The sequence below is a fragment of the Numenius arquata genome, chromosome 7 (genome assembly GCF_964106895.1).
Source record: "Numenius arquata chromosome 7, bNumArq3.hap1.1, whole genome shotgun sequence".
NCBI lineage: Eukaryota > Metazoa > Chordata > Aves > Charadriiformes > Scolopacidae > Numenius > Numenius arquata.
In genome coordinates, this window is record NC_133582.1 from 4167861 (window position 1) to 4189863 (window position 22003).

Genomic DNA, 22003 nt, shown 5'->3' on the forward strand with positions numbered 1-22003 from the left:
CATATTTCTTTTTAATGGGGGTTGGATTTCATGAAAGAAATAGTGTATGGTCTATGAAGTATGAGGTGGTGTTTTTGGAAATAGAATATCTTAATTACTTGGTGTAAACTACCATGTGATGAAAATATATGGAGCAAATTGCAAAAGCCTTTGATTACAGAACACTAGCAAACATATACTTGTGTTGTGTGTGGGTGATGATAATAGAAAAACAAAGTAAACTTGCATGGCTGAATTAGAATACCAGGTCTTGTAAAAGGAAGTGTTGATGCATGGAAGTACTCTTAAATAGTGTGTGACTCTTGTACCTGTCTTTCTGCCTGGAAGTGATTCAGAAAGATTGGCATCTTCTGTTTTCGGGGGGGCTGATTTGTGCAAAGGTGGGGTTTTCTGGTGAGGGACCCAGAGGAGTGAAAATAAGAAAACAAAAGAAAATCCCTTGGTGACATTGTTTAGAATAAACGGTGCTTTTTGGGAGGGGCAGGGCAATTATTTTCTAGGGGGTTTTGTTTGTTTGGGGGTGGGTATGCTTGGTTTTGTAAACAGGACTTATACTCTTTTGGGCCGGTGTTAAATATTTGTGTGTGATACGTTAGGTTTTGTTTAGGATTTGCTGCAAACCGATTTCAGATTGATATTCCGTAATGCCTTTGAGGAAAATTTAGTGCTCTTTATACACAATTGTTTTAATAATTTGTCTTTGGAAACAATGGTTTCAAGTTTTTTTTTATTTTTTATTTTGAGCAGGTAATGTCTGTACATGAATTGCAAGCTGGTCTCTAGTGGGGACACCGTGGGAGGATGAACACGGAGGAGCTGGAGCTACTGACTGATTCCAAGTACAGAAACTACGTAGCGGCTGTTGACAAAGCACTGAAGAACTTCGAATATTCCAGTGAATGGGCAGATTTAATATCGGCACTTGGAAAGCTGAACAAGGTAGGCCTGGCAGGTGCTCTTGGAAAAGATTCAGGAACTGAAAATCCAGAAGGGTGAGGTTCTAGCAGTCTAATATTCTTGCAAATATTTTAGCAGCCTGTGCCAAAAGCTGGGTGTGTGCAAGGAGCAAACAAATCAAACAAACGCCTTTATAACGTTACAGTTGAACCCTTTGTAAGTCAAAGGGAAAAGATATTTACATTCCTGGTGGAAATAAATGCAACAACTTTTTTATTATTAACATTTACTTCTAAAGTCATTCAGTGTTATTGAAATAGTGTGAAAAACAGAAGCCAGTATAAATATCAGCAATATTTTTTATGAAGCATGATTTATAAAATGGGGCTTAAATAATTAAATGACCAGATAATGTTATCGTTCTGACTCAATTTAACAGTTAATAAGTTGAATATGTAGTATCATTGTGATCTTTAATAGCAGTTTAAAAATGAGTACAGATCCTGGTATCTGTAAAAAATCTTGTTCTAATCAGCCCTATGTGTTTCTAGGGATCTCCAGTCAGGCTCACAGAGTTCCCTTTACACACACATATTTTACCCATGTGAAGCTTTGCAGAATTTGGCATAGAAAATTACAGGTCTGAAGCATTTACATTCTACCCTCTAAGCTTTGTGGAAAACCAAAAATGACAGTACAGTTGGCAGTACCAATGGCATAATTTCTTTGTATAAACTCCCATTTCTTCCGTATTTTAAATTGTAACAGTTCTTGCTGCACATATGTACAAAGTGAAGACTGTGATATTGGGAAAGAAAAATCTGAAGATGTAAATCCAGGTCTGTGTTCCAGTCCTGAGGTGATTATATAGTTTTAGGTAGTGGTAAAGTTTGGTGTGTTGTCTCCATCTATGATGGTTTCTTAAAATTATCCCGAACTCACCACCCGCAGTTTAATAGTCCACTTTGAGCTACTGGTAATTCTTTTCAACAAATGGAGATAGTAATTTTTGTCCTCAAAAGGATGAGTAAAATGAAACAGACAAGCTGTAAGTAAGGAGCCCGTTGCAAGTGAAATTTTAAATGCCTTGGCAATGTATAGCATGTATACAAGTGAAAGGTATTGCAAAGAAAAAGCTCCATGGTAACATCCTAAAGGATTTTTTTTTCCTGTGTTGTAACCTACGTATGTGTTGTGACTTACTGACCGTGTTCAAGAACTCATTTATAAAATGTGCATTTGATGCTTAATTTGTTCTGTGCTGCTTTTCTTCATGTGTTTATTTATCAGGTGCTACAGAACAACGCGAAGTACCAGGTAGTACCGAAAAAGCTGACTATAGGCAAGCGCTTGGCACAATGTCTTCATCCAGCTCTGCCGGGAGGGGTTCATCGCAAGGCACTTGAAACCTATGAGATAATTTTCAAAATCATTGGACCCAAGCGTTTGGCCAAAGATCTTTTCCTCTACAGGTACAAGAGTTTAAACGACTCCATTCCAAATGCGTAGTTGAGATGCTTTTGGTTTCCTGCATTTTTATATTAGTAATATTGTTTTGTTATACAGCAGGAATCAACTGATTTCTTTCCCTCATGTCACTGGTGCTTGTGTAGCACTCTTCTCCCGAATATCATATAGCAGAGGACAAACAAATCACCTAAATTTTTGTCAGGAACCAACTTTAGTGCTAGAAAACCTGGAATTTATTATCTCTTCATTAAAATAAAGTTTTGTGCATGTATGTACAATATTACAGTAATTGAAGTGTTAACGCTTATTTCAGTGTATTCACATTACATTTTTCCAATACCACTTAAATTACAACAGGAAAGAATTTGAGTATATTTTATTGCATGAAACTTTCTCTTCCAAGCAATCAAATCGACAGAACAGAAAGATTGTCTTTTTTGTTAGAATGGGGGGGGGACAAGTCCAAACTTTTTCTTGCTGTCGGTCTCTAGAACTGATGATAATGAAAAGGAAGGATAACCTTGAAAAGTAAACGTAGTGAAAATGTACTGATTCCTAAACCTCCCATAGGTTTTTGGTTGGGTGAGGCAGGCAAGACATTAAGCTATTTATGATATAATGCATAGAGGGATGTGTGCGTACGTATATACACACTGTTACACGTGGTTCTTAATCTTTAGCCATCCCTGGAGATTAAAATTTCATCAGTTTGAGAAATAGTGGAATAAAATAGAATTGTGCTTAGGTAGCAAAGGTGTGTATTAATTCTTGGAAATAAATTGTACACCTTATCATCAGCTATTCTGTCTTGCATTGTCACGGTGTTTATATATAGTTACATTTGGGAGTGTCTTAGTTCTGTTTTTCCACATGTTTTTAAAGATTCCAGGAACTCGCAGCGCAAGTTATTTTGCTTGTGCAGAAATTTAGTAGCTGCAATATCTTGTTAACAATAAGTTCTAGGATAGTGAAAAGTGCTACCTTGTGTAATGTCACTGAAAGCCATTGTTACTGGTGCCTGGGAGAAGACTGACATTCGCATTCAAGCATTATCAAAGATTCCAGTATTTTTCATGAAAGCAGAATGAGAGTGTCTGAACCTCAAATCTTCAAGGCTGAGTACTAGCTTTACAAAGAAACACTGTGGAGTAGTGTGCTGGTTATTGAACAAAAAGACCTTTTCTTCAGAAAAAAGAAACCAATTGACGATGGCAAAACAGTAGTTTCTCTAGATAGGTAAAAGCCAAAATGAATTTTACAAACGTTTTTGTAATTTAGAAGGATATTTCTTTTCCCTGTAACATGGATAATATTGTATCCACAGTGTGGTATGTGGGGTTTTGGTTTGGTTTTTTAATAGTAGATTTTTAGGTGTGTATTTTAAGACCCTTGTCACAAACCTACCTTTTTTTACTGGTGTTTCATTTTCTTCTTCATGTGTCAGGGGTCTTCTGACCTGAGTCCTCAGTGATTTTGAAAACTGGCAGTTGTGTTCATATGCCTTTGGTTATTGGCACTGTTTGTAATAATTTATGATATTTAGTAAGAATAGCAAAAATACTATTAGTGTGTAGGTAACTTCTCCTTAGCTCATTGCATTTTTAACTTCCATGAATTTACGCTGACATTCATAGTAAACTCAAAACATACTTCAATGTTTTCAATCCTTTAAATTCAATCCTTTAAATCCTTTACATCGTGAACAGTGGGTTTATTGTTAGTTTGAGAATCTGATCTCAGGCTGAATTTCTGAAGTAAATACATACTTTGTTGCTACATGGCGAAATTAACGTTTTGTCTTGTGGAGATGCTTCTGGTTTATCAGATTTTTTTTTTTTATTGGTGAGAGACACAGTCATCTCTGCACCTTCAGTGCTTGCTATCAGAATACTAATAAAGCTCACGATACTAATCTTGACACACCAACCTGTCAGTCTGGAAGGCAGTCATATTGCATGGTGGTCTATGCCTGAGATAAAAATCTGATTCTTAAACTACACTGGACATGCCTCTAACAGTGTTTAAGATATAAATGGAATTGTCTCACTTGAGAAGTTTCCTAAAAAAAAAAAAAGATAAATTTTATTTTTCACAGTTCCGGATTGTTTCCACTCCTTGCCAATGCCGCTATGTCTGTCAAGCCGACGTTATTGAGTCTGTATGAGATTTATTACCTGCCTTTGGGGAAAACATTGAAACCAGGACTGCAAGGACTGTTAACTGGGATTCTGCCTGGGTTAGAGGAGGGGTCAGAGTATTACGAAAGGTAAGGATAGATATTTTAATAAGGTGTTATGTTTGATTTGGGGGACGGGGCAGGGCCTGTTTGTGCTCCAAGAGCTGTGATATTTTTATGCCCTGTTATTGCCAGAAGTGCTCAGTGCGAGGAATGAGGGCAAAAGCTATTTGCTTGATTCTTTTCTTTAGTAGCTGTGCTTTCCTGCTGTCTCTCTGAAACCTCTGTCTGTAGCAACGCTTGTCTTAAAGCAGCAGCCGAGGAAGTTACTTGGCTTTTTGAACAGAAGGAGTAAATAAGGAGAAGCTGTGGACAAGCAGAAGTATTTTGCAAGCCAGGTTCACCCACAGGCTTGCTAGTTGGATCATTCTGTTCAGGCTGCATTATAAGGTTCAGTGTATAATTTAGGCTTCTTTAGGCCTCTCCAAAGAAAGATTTGACCTTCCTGTAACAACTTATTTTTATATTTATTCAAACTGGGGGCAGGGGCAAGGGCTGTGATACATGCTCTAATTCAGCTGATGATTTTACTGCAGAACGAACACGCTGTTGGAGAAGGTTGCCTCTGCTGTGGATCAGTCGGCGTTTTACAGCGCTCTCTGGGGTAGCCTCCTCACAAGCCCTGCAGTTCGCTTGCCCGGGATCACCTACGTCCTCTCCCATTTGAACAGGAAGCTTTCCATGGAGGATCAACTCTACATCATTGGCAGCGACATTGAATTAATGGTAATGTTTTATTGGAACAATGAAGACATCGGTGTTACTTATTTATATAATAATATACTTCTTGGGGGGGGTTAGATGTCTTTTCTAGCTGTGAACATAGCCTTTGAAGAGATAAAAAGGCACATTTATTTATTATAGCTCCAGTTAAGCTGATGTTTTTGTGCACGATAAGTGTTGCAAAACTGAGTTAACCTTTCAGAACTGCTTAGGTTTTATATAAAACTTCCCATTCGTGACACACTTCAGTTAAAAGTGCTTGAGTTCTGTTGTATTTTTTAGTATTATTTTGTCTTTTAAAGTTAAGGTATTCATTGGTAATATAAAAAAGCAAAAGCTTAATGTTTGTATAGTTCAGGAAATCTGTGTTGATTATGTTTCCTCAGCGGTGAAACGTTTTGTTTTCCGGTTTTATCTAGTTTCATTATTCAAAACTTTAATTTTAAACTTTATTTTGTACATATCAATATTTAGAAACAACTGCTATTTTGTGACTGTTCTCTTATATCTACCATCTTAAAATAATACAGTAAATAACTATTTTGGGGGGGGGTCTGCTGTTACTTCAGGTGGAAGCAGTAAGCACATCAGTGCAAGATACCAGTGTTTTAGTACAGAGGAGCACGTTGGACCTTATCCTTTTTTGTTTTCCTTTCCATATGAGCCAGGTAAGTTATTAACATCAGAGAGATGAATTGACAAACTCCTAAACGTACTCGGCTTCTTAAGGCAGTAGCAGTATTTAGTCGGTCTTTGTTAATGATTTTCTCAGTGTTCAAGAGCAGCAAAAGTTAATCCTCTCAGCATAATTGATTCAGAACACTAAAGAATTGAAAATTATTATTATTTTGGGGTGAGTAGTGGCTCTGGCAGTAGTGAAAGATAGACCTTATGACTTCTAGGTAGGTTTTTTTGGACTGCATTTATTGTTAGTCGCTTCCTGTTTTTAAATGATCCATGATTTTTTTTTTTTACTCTTGGAGGAAAACTTACACAAGTTTGATTCTCACCTTGTTAGAAACTATGGAAAACCTGCACTTGCCTGTGAAAAGAACTCTGTTCTTGCTAGTGGAAAGGGGTTTGTTCACATTTATCAGTTACTATAGGAATATGTCTGGTATGTCTCTTTAGGTGCTAGAATGGTGAAATTATCAATACGGCATTTTTTTTTTAATATTAAGGCTTACACGAACATTTAAAGTAGTAAGAGATTGAAAGGTATTTAAAATTCTTCAGTGATTTTATATTTCACTCTGGATTTTAGTTGAATTTGCTTCCAAGGTTTTTGCCTAATAAACAAAATGAAGTGTCTTGTAACAAAAATGAGCTGTTAATAGAGTCAAGGATTTTTGCTGTTCTTAAGGGGTACATTCTATTACACACTTCCTGTTCCTAATAATTGTCATATTTTGGTTTTCTAAGAGCAAGATTATGTTTTCTTGTACTGCTCCGAATTCAGAAATACCAGAACATGAAATTAACTATGTTTCAGTGCACATTAAGCTGCTAGCATAGAAAAAATACTGCTTTTCATAATTCAATTTAATCAGGTTTCTAACTTCTTCAGGCAACACGTCCAGACATGATCCGAATTTTGTCAGCAGCCCTTCACGTAGTACTGCGCAGGGACATGTCGCTCAACCGAAGGCTTTATGCGTGGCTTCTAGGTAGGTTTGTATTTCACAGAATGATATGGGGTTGGAAGGGACCTCTGGAGATCATCCAGTCCAACCCCCTGCCACAGCAGGGTCACCCAGAGCAGGTTGCACAGGAACGTGTCCAGGCGGGTTTGGAATGTCTCCAGAGACGGAGACTCCACCACCTCTCTGGGCAGCCTCTTCCAGGGCTCTGCCACTCTCACAGGAAAGAAGTTCCTCCTCGTGTTTAGATGGAACTTCTTATGTTCCAGTTTGTGCCCATTCCCTCTTGTCCTGTCACTGGGCACCACTGAGAAAAGACCGGCCCCATCCTCTGTCATTTCATCATTTAGTAAAAGTGGAGGAAGGATTGTATGTTCATTAGCAGTATTTTGCATATTGTGGAGAAAGATCCGTGGAAAAATGAAATATGTAATTTATATGAGAAGAAAGAAAGGCACTCTCTCTCCATGGATATAAAAGATAAAGAATGTCGTGCTGGAACTCTTTTCTGTTGTATGAATTATTGGTGCATTTTTCTATAGCAGCAATTATGGGCCACATTCAGGGATAGAGCCTGGTGCAGTGGGCCTTGTCTAAATAGACACTGAAAAGGCAACTTTTGTCTCCCTAAAAACATAAAATGAAAAAACTAGAGAACAGGCATTATAGAGTGTGAATGGCAGTTGGAACACAATGGCATAGAGGGGTTGAAAATAAAAGAATGTTTAAAAGTGTAGACACTACGTTGATGGAGGCTTGAATATGCAAACTTTAAGCTTTGTTAGGTATTTGCATGGTTGAATTAACAAATCACCTATCACTTACGTTCTCCATGCAAGGAAACGTTATTTCAGCACTTTTCTGGGGTAAGAACTGATCAGTGACAGGATGCATCCTTCTACTTCTACCACATGGCAGAATATCAATACAATACACATTTAATGTTTTATATGGAACCAGTGTGTAATCAGAAAGGGGTAGCAGAAAATAATAGCTATTTAGAAGACTCATAACTATTTAGGGAATATTTAGAAAACTAGAAATTAGAAAATTTTAGAAAACACTCTTATTCAGCTTTGTTACTTTAAGCAAATGAAACCTGTGGTCACATGAAACTGCCCTGTTGCTCTTTTAAAACCACTTACAGCCCACTTTGAGAGAAGTCAGAATCTCTGACCTAGGAGTTCTTAAGAGTGTCACAGGAACCGGAGACTGAATGGAGAGACAGAAAGGGATTTCTCTACAGTCAGCAGCGTGTGTTTTGCATGAGGGGATTGATGAAGAAGTCAGCAGCAATGTTTTGCATGAGGGGATTGATTTTTATTTTTTTAATTTTTTGCTGTGGAAGTTGCAGGGATTTAGAAGACAAAGAAGCTGGGATTTTGTCATATTTAGGTAATCGTTTCTCAAGACACTGACTTGCAAATTACTCATCTTTTAAAGAAAGACAGTGAAATACGCTGTCATGTCTATACTTATATTTTCCAATTTAGGGAAAAAACAATTTCCGGATTAAACACTGAACAAATGTTTCATCTAAATCTGCTGGATTAGATATATCTTTTTGCTGACATTGAAATAGATATTTTAAGTGTTTTAAATACCATGCTGCTTTTTTTTTTAATCGTGGATCCTTCTTCTACAGCTATTTCATGAGCATAGTCTCCAGTGAAAGATAAAATAACTTCAGAAAATAGTTTTACAGTGACTGTTCCTAGTCCTGTTTTGTGAACAGCTAGTGCCTCCTTCTGCTATATATTTGGTCAGTTGTGCTGGAATACTCTCTGCTGATGTTCTGTATGACGTTATTTAATTCTGCTGTTAGCTATTCCTTCCTATTGTTTTGTAGCTGGGAGTGGCCTAGTAATACTCTCTAGGCATAAAAATCACATTGCATCTCTTTAAATCCAGGTTAGCTTAAGCAGTGGTTGTTTTAAGTTGCTGCTAAAGGGCATGGATCTTCTCAGGCTTTCCTTCTATTTTTGTCACTTTGGGACAAAAACTGCAAAAACACTTCTGTGGAATAGGGTGATATCCTGACAAACTTTTTGATTATTTTTTTTAATTACTTTTTAATTATTTTTTTCCCTAAGCCTATTTTTGCCTAGAATAAAAATTGAACTTAGATTTGTTTTTTAAGTTTGTATCTTTAACTATCTCCTTCGTGTAACTTTGAATAAAAAAATTGATTTTGTGTAATATAAATTATATTCTCTCTAAGTGCCTTGGTCATGTCAGAATGTTTTAGTGATCATCTCTTTCTATTTAAAATAGTGAATTTTGTGTTCTCATAATAATATTAAAATATTTTTGTGGGACGGGTTTGTTGAAGATGCTTTAGGGCTGTGTGGTTTGTGCAGTGTTTGTAAACGTTTGTTTCTTTTGTGCAAGAAGTAATTTGGTTAATAGTGTTGCATAAAACTAAAGTTTGTAATTTGTGTGCAAACTGCTTGCATGGAAGTATCACTTAGTTTCCTGTATTAAACTCTATAAAATCATCTTTCTCTTGCCGACATTACTTGGACTTCATCTTGGTAAGTTATCAGTGCTGGTGTCTTGATTTCTAGTTTAAAGACATTGGCAAAATATTCTGTTAAGAGACAAATACTTATTTGCCTTGTCTTTTGTTTACTTGAAGGTTTTGATAACAACGGTGCCCTTGTAGGACCCAGAAGTACGAGGCACAGCAATCCCGAGGAACATGCCACTTACTATTTCAACACCTTCTCTAAGGAGATGTTAGTCCAGGTAGCTACGCGGTGTTTTATTATGGCATTTATCTTCATCAATGGATGCTGATCAGAATTGCTGTATCTTTATCTTTTGACTTGCCATTTCAGTGTGACCACGTGATTTCTATCTTTTTGTGATACTCTTTTAAAACCTTCTCAGTGGAAAAATGAAGACATGGCATAATGTATTTCTTTAGAATAAGAGTATGATCAGGACAAACAGTAGAGTTCTCTCTCTCCTCTTCCACAATGAACATAGCATACGTGGAGGATATTTGATTATGAGCTGAGCACACTGGAGCCTGTTCTTTCCTAAAACAGAATTGAAGAATTCTCTTCTGTATATACAGAAACTCCTCTGTGTTTTGGGAATTGGAAAAAATTTGATCAAATAGGTCTCAGAAGGTCTGAGTAAGAAGGGTCTCCTTCCCTTCTTGGCAAGGGGAGTGTGTTTTCTGCTGTCTGTTACCAGTCAGGAATATTTGAGCAAACTGGTAGTGGTACTATTTGACGCTTAGAGCCTTGCTAAGTGACCTGAGATCACCTTGCCTCCTTCTCTCATAGTAGTTTAAGTATACAGATGTCTCTCAAGATGCTGTGAGTCCGATCTTGAAATCAGGATGACATTTTATCATTAAGGCAAATTGATAAGGTCAGGATTTTCCTGATATTCAGTCAGAATTGCGGTGCTATATATGGGAATGAGAGTGGGAATTTCAGGATTAGTAGCTGACACAAGAATATTTAGCTCATTGCAACATAAAGCTGATATCCAGCCCAGAGCTAGCACTTTCACTTTTATCTGAAGGTAACAAGATCTGCTGTTCTACTGATGAGGAAGAGACCCCATAATTCCAGTGCACCAAGGATTGGTGCTTCTCACCCTTCTCTTGTCACCCTCTGCCTTCCATGGCAGATCAGTCAGAAACTACCCAAGTGTAGAGGAGAGGCCTGAATAAGATGTAGTTTCACCTGTACCTTCTACACAAAATGTGGCGAGCTTTTAGCAACACTTAAGTACTTGTTGGTAGGTTGTGGTCTTCCTATTAAATCTGTCCATCTTTCTAGTTTAATCAGTATCGTTAAAGCGTTTCTGTCTGCAAAGACTAACAACAGTGTAGAGTTGATATGGTCCTTTTTTTTTTATATATATATATATATATTATTTTTTTTTATAGCAGGCACTACTGCTACAGTAGAATGGAGAGTGACTTTTTTTGTAATGGGGATAATTCACTTATTTCTTGCTTTAAAATTTTTTTAAGGACATTAAAATCAGTGGCTGGCTCTACATAATACAAATTGTGTATGCCTCCTAAAACCATTTGCTGTCTTTTGAAAGACTTCAAAAGCATTGCTCCTTTCTGCGTTTCTTCTCTAGCAGTCTCTTTGTGTGTTCTTTTATCCACTCCACCCCCATCTTATTCATTGATACAATGTACTGAAAATCCTGACCTTCTAAAGGCATATTCAAGTACAGAAGATTTTTCTTTCAGGATACTGACTGATAATACTTGGTTTATAGCAGATAGCAAGGTTGAAACTGTTTTCCTGCCTCTCTTTCCCATCTCTTTTCTTTCTCTTCTTTGTCCTCTTTTTTTAGAAGGTGGAAAAGAAACAAACTAGTTTCACCTCAGACACTGAAGCCAACCACAGAGAGAAAACTAAGCAAATCTATGGCAGTTTCATTGGGCTGCTTTTTAATTCTGCAGTTCGTTCCCTAAACTGCTTCAGCATAGAAACTCTGTTTTCCCATTTGTTCTGAAGTTCTCGTTACTATCTAGTCAACTTAGTCAAGAAAGTTTTCTGCCACATAGATGGGTATGTCCTAGATGAAACATTATTATTTATTAAGCCCTTAAATCTACATGCCTTACATTCTCAAACAATTTCTTCATCACTTTTCATGTCTTCTCTATTATTCTTATGAAACAGTGAGTTGGTATCTGTTTATGATATTTCGTTTTGATTTTAAGCATATGCAAGTTGTGAAGTTCTGTTCCACAGAAATATTCTCGTAGGCAAAGTTGAGAGAATCATCATAGAATCATAGAATGGTTTGGGTTGAAAGGGACCTTGAAGATCATCCAGTTCCAACCCCCTGCCCTGGGCAGGGACACCTCCCACCAGACCAGGTTGCTCAAAGCCCCATCCAGCCTGGCCTTGAACCCCTCCAGGGATGGGGCAGCCACAGCTTCTCTGGGCAACCTGGGCCAGGGTCTCACCACCCTCACAGGAAAGAATTTCTTCCTAGTATCTCATCTAAATCTCCCCTTCTTCAGTTTCAAACCGTTAACCCCACTTCCTATTGCTACAGTCCCTGATCAGGAGTCCCTCCCCATCTCTCCTGTAGCCCCCTTTAGGTACTGGAAGGCTGAGCTGCAGTGAGATGAAATAGTGTTCTCCACTAACGAGAATTTTCCCTTTCTATGGAGCTTTTATTGCATCTTTCTTTCAAAAACTGTTTTCTGATTTTGTTTTCCTGATATGCTTTTTCTCTTGGCAGGCAATGGTTGGAATATTGCAAGTTAATGGGCATGGAGAAGAAAGCACATTAATGCAAGACTTAAAGCCTTTTCGTATTCTTATCAGTTTGCTGGATAAGCCCGAACTGGGTAATTTTCATATCACTTCAAGTCTTTAACTAGTTTTACAAGGTTTTGCTTTGAGAATTTTTCTCTCTTGTTGGTCAAATTGAGAAAGCTGTATTCTTAGTACTGGCAGGTTAGCTAGATTTCTTAGCTCTCCCAAGCAAATAATTTAATGTATTCATTAGATTTACCTTGTACCGAAATGCAATTTCTTCTGCTTTCAACACAGCAAATAGTAAGTTAAAGTCATAGAAAGAACTGACTGCATGTTGGAAGAAATGCAGATTGGATCTTTTCTATTTCTTTAATGAAATAGTGACTTTCACTATTTTAAATCTCAGCTGTTGCTTTTGCAAATAATCTGCTCTTTCTTTTAATATGCACACAGATAAGAGATTAACAAGAAAATCAGTTTTTTCAGAAGAATTTATTTAGAGGAAGCAAATTGGGGTTTTTTTGGTTTTGTGGGTGGTTTGGTTTTTTTGTTTGTGTTGGGGTTGGGTTTTTTTGGTGGGGTTTTTTGTTGGTTTTTTATTTTCCTTTCTCTTGTCTAAAGTATTTAAATGCACCTTTTAGCAGGTGAGTGCCGAGAAATATGGGACAGAAGTAGATGAGGCAAAAGTATTTACTGCAACTAAGTGTTTGATATCTTGCCTTTTCTTTGGAATAACCATTTAGGAGGTGACTGAAAAAATCAAATTAGTTTTTGAAATCTATCCTAAGATTTGGGGTGTGGGATAATAAAAGCGTAAAAATAAAACAATCAGTACAACTTGAAAGGAATTGGTTAAGACAGACCACAAAGAACAAAATACCTGACAAGAATTTGTCGTCTTCCCGGTAATTTGTGATTTCTGGGGGTCAGTTTAAATTTTCAGAGGCAATGTGTACATTAAGATTTCATGAAGTACTGAGAGCTACAAGGATTCAGCAAACCGAGCAGAAGAAGTTACTAGGATTTCCGCTTAACTCGGCGAGCGCGCTCCCACTGAGGGCAGCAAAAGATATTTCAAGCAGGATCACTTGGTGAACTCCTTTCAAAATAAGTTGATTTTTTTTTTTTTTTTTCTTCAAACTCGATGTTTAGCTCAAATCTGAAGGAGGCGCTATTTCAAAAAGTGTCCTGCTGACAGGAAAACCTGCTTCAAATTCAAAGGAAGGAAGATGCTCAAAATATTTTACCATGTATTTGCAGTTAAATATTTGAGTATATTTTCCATCTGATAACAGCATGAGCCATCTTATGGGTGGGTGTTTGAAACTGTTTGTTTGGTTGATAGCTACCTTAGATGAGGAACCCATGTAATCACGTTTCCATGTTACTGAGCTGCGCTAATAATCCCTCAGAGAGGGTGTTTTGGCTTGAACACGGGCGATAGCGATGCGACTGCGTAGCTTCTGACCGAGGTGTGTTTGTATCCAGCCACCATTGCACACACGCTGGATGGGAAAAGAACTCTGTGCAGCGGTCGTTCCCAGGCATTACAATTGCCTGTGTATTTCTGGAATGGAAGGAATTTTATGGTTTCAGCGAACAAAGCTGGCTAATGATTTAGATAGTTCTCAGGTGAGGGCCGTTAGCAGTGCTTTGATTGCTGGTATTTCTCCCTAGGCCCTGCCATCCTGGAGGATGTATTGATTGAAGTGTTTCGAACATTATATACGCAGTGTAAAGCAGAACTGGAGCTTCAGGCAGAACCTTCTTTCAACAAAGATCACACGCAGCTAAGCAGGTGAATGATGAGTATAATGTATTTGGTATTAAATAATATATCTTTTTGTTGCTGAAACCACGATTGTGAAGCCTGTGGGACTGTGACCTGGTTTCTTCATGATCCAGGATCCATTGACATTAATTGCAACTGGTGTTTAGTTTTGTTCAATGTGAAGATCTGAAGGGCTATGGCTTTATTTTTATTTTTTTTTTAAATACTTGGCATATGCTTTATTCTTTATCCATGACAAAAATGCTTGCTTGACACAGCTGGAAGTCAGTATGTCAATGGTATAGAATAATTGTGGCATTCTTTATATCTGTGTTCTTCAAAAAAAAAAAAAAAAAACAAAACAGTAGACTGATGAACTTTCTTGTAGAGTAATAATGAAGAGTGCAACAAAATAGACAGGGGGCATAAAAAGTTTCAAGATTTGAGTTGAATATCTTAAAAGGTGGAGAGAAGAGGGAAGTTAAAAGCTGGGGAGGAGAAACAACTGTAGGAACTCAAACTCACAGTGATGTGTAGTCACAGAACTCAGAAATGTGTAAAAATATAAAATGTTCATTTTTCTTTTTTTCCAGCAAACTGAGAGAAAACAAGAAAACAGCAGAATTGATTAAAACTGCCAATCTTCTCTTTAATTCCTTTGAGCCTTATTATATGTGGGATTACATTGCTCGTTGGTTTGAAGAGTGTTGCAGGTAGGTTGTAATACTTAATCTCTGTATGTGTAAGGTTGAAGTTGACTTTTATAAGTTGAATTTTATTTTATAAGCTTTTTTTCCTTCAAAGAAGTTAGTCTAATGTGATCATTTGGTCTGTAAGTCTTTTTCTTCCCTGTCCCTTTAACTTTGATCTTTTGGCCAGTTTCAATCAGATGTGATCGTTTACTTTTCAAACGTAGGTTACTGACAAAACGCAATTTAAATATGATTTTAAAAATATTTTTTAATTCTTTTGATAAATACTTACTTTCAAGATTTTGGCTTCTATTATTTCAAATAAATCCTTTTTTCAGTCCTGGCATATATGTTCATGAACCCTTACAAAAAAGAGGGAAAGGATTGAGGTAACTAACTATTGCTGAAAATGTGACACTGCCCTCACCGCCACCCCCAGCAAATGAATTAGAGAAACAAAATATTATTCCTTTGTTCATATCCTTTGCTTCTAGTATTGTCAGATTGTGACTTCACAGGGCATTTGTGTTCCGTCTTACTTCGTTCAGCAATAAAACTCATCAGATTATGAACTTTTCTCAATAGTAAAACAGTGTGGTCAGCTGAAGTTAAAGTGGACATTTAAAAGAGCTTGTTTTGTTTTCCTCTTGCACAGCCTTAAAGCTTCACGGGCCTTTTATTTCACTATTGGTTGTCTTTATCTCAAGTGCTTAATGCTTTGGGTTTAGTTTAGATCTCTTCAAAATGACTTCCAATAACACTATCCCTTAATTCTATTATTGGTGCCCATGCTCATACTAGTTAATATTGCTGTGCACGGTGGAGTCACACATGCAATTTTCTGTGGCCTGACTTTCCTTATTTTATGAATAAAGACTGGTTTACAGTGAAAGGCTGGTTCCTGCTTCTTCTGAAAGCATGCAATGGGGCCAAATGAGCTACTTCACAGTAAAATGAGAGATTGCTTATTTGTTTATAGGGATTATCCCTGATATGTACAGATTTGCGTTAAGTTACAGAAACATGGTCGATGTAAGGATGAGGGTAAAAAATATTGTGAAACCCTATTTGAATTTTGCAGGAGGACGTTACATGCCAGACTTCAAACTGGGCCTGGAGGTGGTAATGAGCAATCTGAGTTACCCCTGACAAATTTCTGCTTGTTAGTGGATTTTTTGTTGGATATAGTTTCTTTGGTAAGAATTGCTTTATTCGTTGCTAATACAGGGATTCTGTATATTTATAGTCTACAGGAAAAACTCTATCTGCTTTATTAATTGTTTTCCTTAAAATATACTGCCATAAATTGGTGGACACCTTTTAGAAGAAGTTTTGGGTTCATTATATGATTGGATATAACCAAAGTGGGTTTTATGATACTTATACCTGACAATTTTTGTCGGTCCTTGATTTCTTTTCTCTAAAACTACACTGTATTTGTTACAAGTATAGTCTTTTGTAGTTTGATTTGCTGGTCTAGATGCACAACTTTCTTTTAAGGCTCTTTTAAATGTCATGGTAAGATGTATCATCTCTTTCTGTTGACGTTGCTTAATGTAGCAAAGACTGTTGGAACTGTTTTTTTCTATGCCTGTCTTTCCTCAATTCTTTGCTTTCTCATTTCAAAGCCTACTAGAAGTATGAGAGTGCTGTGTCAGGTATGGCAATCAGCCTGTTTTCCCTTTAGTTCTTAATAACTTGTTTATCTTTCATTCTTAAACTTTTGTATTAAGGTTAATTAAAATAATAGTAGTAGCATTTTTTTAGCCTTGTTATGTTTTGTAATGTGTTTATTCTGTAATGAGCAAGATGTAAAATTCTGAAAAAGAGCTAAATATATTTTTATTTGTTGGTTATCCAACTGTAAAATTAATTTTGTAATTTTTTTTTTAAAGTAAAGCATGTATTTCTTATTCTGAATATTGAAATATTAATTTTCCTTTGTTCCATATGTGTAGAACACAGTTAAGCAAACGATAGGTACCTCTGTTATAGAAGATAACTTTCAGGGTGGAATTTAGTCTTACAATTAATGAGTTTTACTGTTAATTTGTTAGGAGACTTACATTGAAATACAGACAGAACACTTGCCTCAGCTGCTGCTCAGGATGATTTCTGCGTTGACGAGCCACCTTCATACTTTGCACTTGTCGGAGCTTACGGATTCTCTCCGACTCTGCTCAAAGATCCTTAGTAAGGTCCAACCTCCGTTGCTGTCTGCGGGCACGGACGGTGTCCTGCAGCTTCCTAGTGGACACAGCAGCTCCATCAAAGAATGGGAAAGTAAAAAGGTAATTGGATTATATTTTGCAGCACTGTGGAAAAACACTGGTTTAGGCCTTTTAGGCCTGTTTTAATTGAATGATGTTGCCCTTTGAACCTTCAACGGCCTTTTTCTTTCAATTACAAAGACTCATCCCTAGCCATGGCTTCTGTTAAGAGAGAGAGTGAAATTAATTACCATGTTTCTGACTTCTTTTACGTTGTATTTTATAAGACAGGGTCACCCTTTATGTCTTCCCAAGCATTTTAGTACATTGTTTTCACTGTCTCCTGTGTTAATATCTCAAGCAAATTTTAATTTTTACTCCATCTATGGTAAAGCAAGATGTAATTAATATATAATGAAGTCTCTGTTTTTATTTATTAATGAAAAAACTATTCAGATTTTTTGATGATGCTCAAATTCTGTATTTGAGATGGCTAGGGATTAGGATGTCAGACGGCAAGACAACTTCTGGGCCTGTTGGCTCTCAGGCAACATCTGCCATCACGGGTGAGATAGGTAGATGAGAAGTGTGTGGGCATGGTCTTTACCTGCAATTGCTCCCACTGATCCATGCATTTGTGGTTAAGTTGTTTCCCTGTTCATCTCACGTCCTCACCAGGAAGCAGAGACTCTGCTACCAGTCTACAGGGGGTTAGAGCAGCCCCAAAAGCCGCTGTGGGTTCTTTTTGAATAGAAATCGTTCATCAGGTTTGTGCATATTCTGAACTGTGAGGAACTAAGGCTCACAATGAGTCTTGAAAATCTGTTGTTGCTGGAGCAACCCTTCTTTCTTGTTTCTAGGACATGGTTGTTTTTTCTTTTTTTCATTCTAGTTACAAATAGTTAGTTTTTGAATGAAAGTTTATTTCTCCTTTTATAATTATAACTTTGTATTTGAAAGAAATCCCCAACTTCCAAATCTTGGGATGGGTATATAAAAAGAAAGATGCTAATTAGCTTAAGGTGTACCTTATATACATCTATGAATCAAGATTCCATCCACATTTAATAGACAAGTTCTTAAGTCAAAGACCATAAATTTCATTGACAAATTGAACTGGATTTATCAGTATAAATGCAGAAGTGGGAAAATCTTTTTTAGGTTATGAAAGATTTTCTTCTTTGTTTACAGCTCCACAGTTCACTTTTTTTTTAAGGTGTTTTGGCAACTTACAGTTGTAATGCTAAATGACACTGATCCTGACTTCCTAATGAGACAAAGCTTTAATACTTGTGATTTTTCTATCAGTAATATATCTAGACAGTTATTAGGTTAAAATAATTTAATATCTAATGTGATTATTTAGCTGTACAGTGGGCATTTCAAAAGCGTGATTGGAGAAGCGTGTACTTCTACCTGATCTCTCAAGTCTTTCCATTCTTCTTGGCTGACATCTCCTTCTCGTCTCCTTTGCCTGCAGGCATTTTTTCACTCCTTTATGACTGCAGCAGTTTCTGATGAACAGATAAATATCTTGTCCTTTGGTAGAACATGCTAAAATCTAAAGTATTTAAAGAATCTTGATAGTTAAAGTTGACCATAAGCAACATAATTCAATTTACTGCTTCCTGCTGGAAGTGAGGGGTTTTCTTTAATGTATGAATATTTTGGTTTATGATGCTGTGTAAATTAGTAATACCTGTGTCTATGCATTTCAGCATTCTTTTCATAAAAAATAGGCATGATCATGATATGAAGATGTTAAAAGCAATAATATTTAAAGTATTTTATGTGATAATCCTTTTTTTTTTTTTTCAATTGTAGTTAGCTTGGGCTGGCAAACTTACTGAAACACCAAACATCATTTTGCTTAAAATGTATTTATATGAATGGATTTAAAACTGTGGAATAAAATTGTTGCTTCCTAATGAAGAAGAAAATAAATATTTTCTCACTGGAACCTAAATAACCTCATTTTGAACAACGATGAAACTTTTATCTCACTCAGGTGCCATCGGTTTCACTTGAAAATCCTAATGATGTGTTTGAAGATGGTGAGAATCCTCCAAGCAGTCGATCATCAGAAAGTGGATTCACTGAGTTCGTGCAATACCAGGCAGATACAGCCGATGACATTGACAGAGCTCTGAACGAAGGTCCCGGTGCCCCTGGCATCCCTATTATTGGTAGCACGTCCTCAGAGACCGAGACAGCGTCAACTGTGGGATCTGAGGAGACCATCGTACAGCCCCCTTCCGTCACGACACAGGGGACGGCAACTCGAAGTGGGAAAACGATCCAAAAGACTGCAATGCAGTGCTGCTTGGAGTACGTCCAACAGTTTTTAACCAGATTTATCAACCTGTATATCATTCAGACTAACTCCTTGTCTCAGCCCTTAGGGGCAGAGCTTTCCATAGACCCCACTAGAGAGCAAGGACAGACAACAAAATGGGACAGAGAATCACAAGTTGATGCTAAGGTGAAGAAAACAAACAAGAAAAAAACACCGAAAGAATACCTTCCTGCCTTTATTGCTGCTTGTCAGCTCTATCTTGAATGTTCCAGCTTTCCCGTTTACATTGCTGAAGGAAACCGTACTTCAGAACTACATCCTGGGAAGCCTGAAGTCGGTAAGCTGCACTCCTGGTTCTTTGCTTTTAAATTTATTTTTTCCCCCAAAATATTTAAAGTAGTAATATTCATGCTTTGTGTGTGGTGCTGTTTGCTGTTCCTCTCAGAAATGTAAGTTTCCTTCTGTATCAATCAGTTTGCTTTTTGGAAAGTAAGCTATTTTCTCTTAGATTTTAAGAATATTGCTGGCATGGGGTTTGACACTAATTAATATTGGGCCGACGTATAAATTATGCAAACTGAAGCCTGAGAGCAGAATCTAGATTTTCAGATGTTCCTCTTTACTCTATGCATCCACGATGTTTTCTTTATCACATTTTATAATAGCCACAGTTGACATCAAATATGTGTTAGCTTCATTTGAGCAATTTTGGATTGATCTGCACATTGATCACTTTGTGCAATGCATGGAGATTATAGGCTTCTGTCCGATAAAAATCATACCAGATAAGGAATTAATTAATTTTACTTTGCTACTATTAAAGGGACAGTTCTTGCAAACAATTCTTCCAGCTACAGTTGCATTAGAAAACCAAATAAAAATGATGGTTTGTGAAGTCTGAACGTGTTCAGAGATAGGTGAACATACTGAAATACAGAAATGGGATTAAAGTGTCGACAGTTGTGGATTACTGTAAAATATGACATTTTAGATGGACAATCCTTTTTAAAGTTTGTAAAGTCTTCGCTGTGTCCAGTTCTGGGCTCCCCAGTTCAAGAAGGGCAGGGAACTGCTGGAAAGGGTACAGCAAAGGGCTACAAAGATGATGATGGACCTGGAACATCTCTCCTACAAGGAAAGGCTGAGGGACTTGGGTCTTTTCAATCTGGAGAAGAGAAGACTGAGGGGGGATCTGATCAACGCCTGTAAATAGATTCTTTCCTTTGAGGGTGCCAGAACCCTGGAAGAGGCTGCCCAGAGAGGTGGTGGTGTCTCCGTCTCTGAAGACTTTCCAAACCTGCCTGGACATGTTCCTGTGCAACCTGCTCCAGGTGGACCTGCTTTGGCAGGAGGGTTGGACTAGATGATCTCCAGAGGTCCCTTCCAACCCCATATCATTCTGTGATTCTATGATTCAGTTTTGTTTCCACTTCAGATCTGTAGCTTGAGTGTTGCTGCCTTAAAATGGGTATCGTGGTGGACATACTCAGACCATGCAAGAAATAGTTACAGTAATTTTGGCCACTGTCACAGTCGTCTTCTGCAATTTTATTTTTCCTAGGAAACTTCATGGTTGCAGCTTTTTGTTCTTATCCACAACTTTCAAAATCTGTTAAAGGCTAAGCAGCGGGTACTGCTTGGAGATGAATAGTTTTTTGGCTTTTGCAATCAAGCACATGAATTCAACATGACTGCTGCTTCTATTCCTGTAGTCTTTAAGATGTGTTGTGTATGTCTTCGTTATACAGCCAGGAGCAGAGTGTATCTTTGACTTTATGAGATCCAGACGCATCAAATATTTATGGCAGTTGAAGGCAACTTGGTTATAGCTGTTTATTAATTAAGGGGATTGCAATGCTGAAGGGGTGCTACCTACTTTACAGCAGAAAGCCTGTAGAGCTCGAGTCATATGTGCCTCACACAAAGGCAGTGATTCTAGGAATCCTTGAAAGTGCTTGAAATCAGCAGAAAGGATTTCATTTCAGGTGTAAACACCAATGTCAGGGTGGATGGGAATAGTGATGGGATCCTGCTTCCTGCTTCCCGTAACAGAGAACGGGAGAAGGTAGTTCCCATAATTTGCACACCAGCCTTTTCTTCATCTATGGATATATTTTTCTACTGCGGAAGAGGCTGTTTTTATTGAAGGCTTAGTAAATTCGGAACATGTTTTTGATGGGTTGCATTAGTGATGGGACCTAATTGCCTTTAATCAACGGTGAGAGTCATCAGTTGGTTTATTTGACGGAGCCAAATTAATCTGATATTGATAGAACATAATTGTGCTTAAATTCTGCTGTATGCTTAATTTCTCAGATAAATGTGTCCTATTTTTAATTAAAGAAATTAAAAAGGGAACTGAGTCAAGCTCAAAATAATGTTTATATCTGTAAAATGTAGAACATTATGTGGAATTGTTAGGTATATTTAGGCTCCAATTTACATTGCAAAATTAACTGTTGTGGATATATGGATATAAATTTGAAGTTGTGTCTTCCTTCTCTTAATTCGAAACAGATGCTGTATTTGTGCCTATAAAAAACACTTCTTGTGTCTGATTCTAGAAGCATTTACCTATTTTAGGAACACAATCAATAGAATCGTTTTGAAGTTTTAAGAAAAAATAAAATAGAAGGGTGTGTTATTCACTTGGAGAGTTGATTGTGAACTTCAGAGAAAGACACTTGTGTTATCAGGCCAGTGTATGGTGTTAAGTCAGGGGATGGTGAGAAGGGGAAAACAGCTGCCTACAGTGAAAGAGTATGATTTAATAGGATCTAGTTTCTGACACCTAAAACATCAATTTTCAC

The 22003-nt window shown here is 37.2% G+C and overlaps 1 protein-coding gene across 5 annotated transcripts in view; it reads left to right on the forward strand.

Annotated features, from left to right (window-relative positions):
- The first annotated feature begins 747 nt into the window (after window positions 1-747).
- Window positions 748-22003, forward strand: part of DOP1A (DOP1 leucine zipper like protein A) — a 51091-nt gene continuing 29835 nt past the window's right edge. For 2 of the 5 annotated variants that reach the window (XM_074150997.1, XM_074151000.1), the window contains exons 1-14: window positions 748-939; window positions 2188-2369; window positions 4463-4633; window positions 5140-5329; window positions 5896-5994; window positions 6894-6993; window positions 9632-9714; window positions 12205-12313; window positions 13902-14022; window positions 14589-14708; window positions 15769-15883; window positions 16316-16345; window positions 16745-16978; window positions 18906-19530. In XM_074150997.1, coding sequence (XP_074007098.1) covers window positions 802-939; window positions 2188-2369; window positions 4463-4633; window positions 5140-5329; window positions 5896-5994; window positions 6894-6993; window positions 9632-9714; window positions 12205-12313; window positions 13902-14022; window positions 14589-14708; window positions 15769-15883; window positions 16316-16345; window positions 16745-16978; window positions 18906-19530 — 2317 coding nt within the window. In that variant the 5' untranslated portion in view covers window positions 748-801. Of the gene's footprint in view, window positions 940-2187; window positions 2370-4462; window positions 4634-5139; window positions 5330-5895; window positions 5995-6893; window positions 6994-9604; window positions 9715-12204; window positions 12314-13901; window positions 14023-14588; window positions 14709-15768; window positions 15884-16315; window positions 16346-16744; window positions 16979-18905; window positions 19531-22003 lie in introns of those variants that run through there. The other 3 variants (XM_074150998.1, XM_074151001.1, XM_074151002.1) reach the window with 3 other exon arrangements.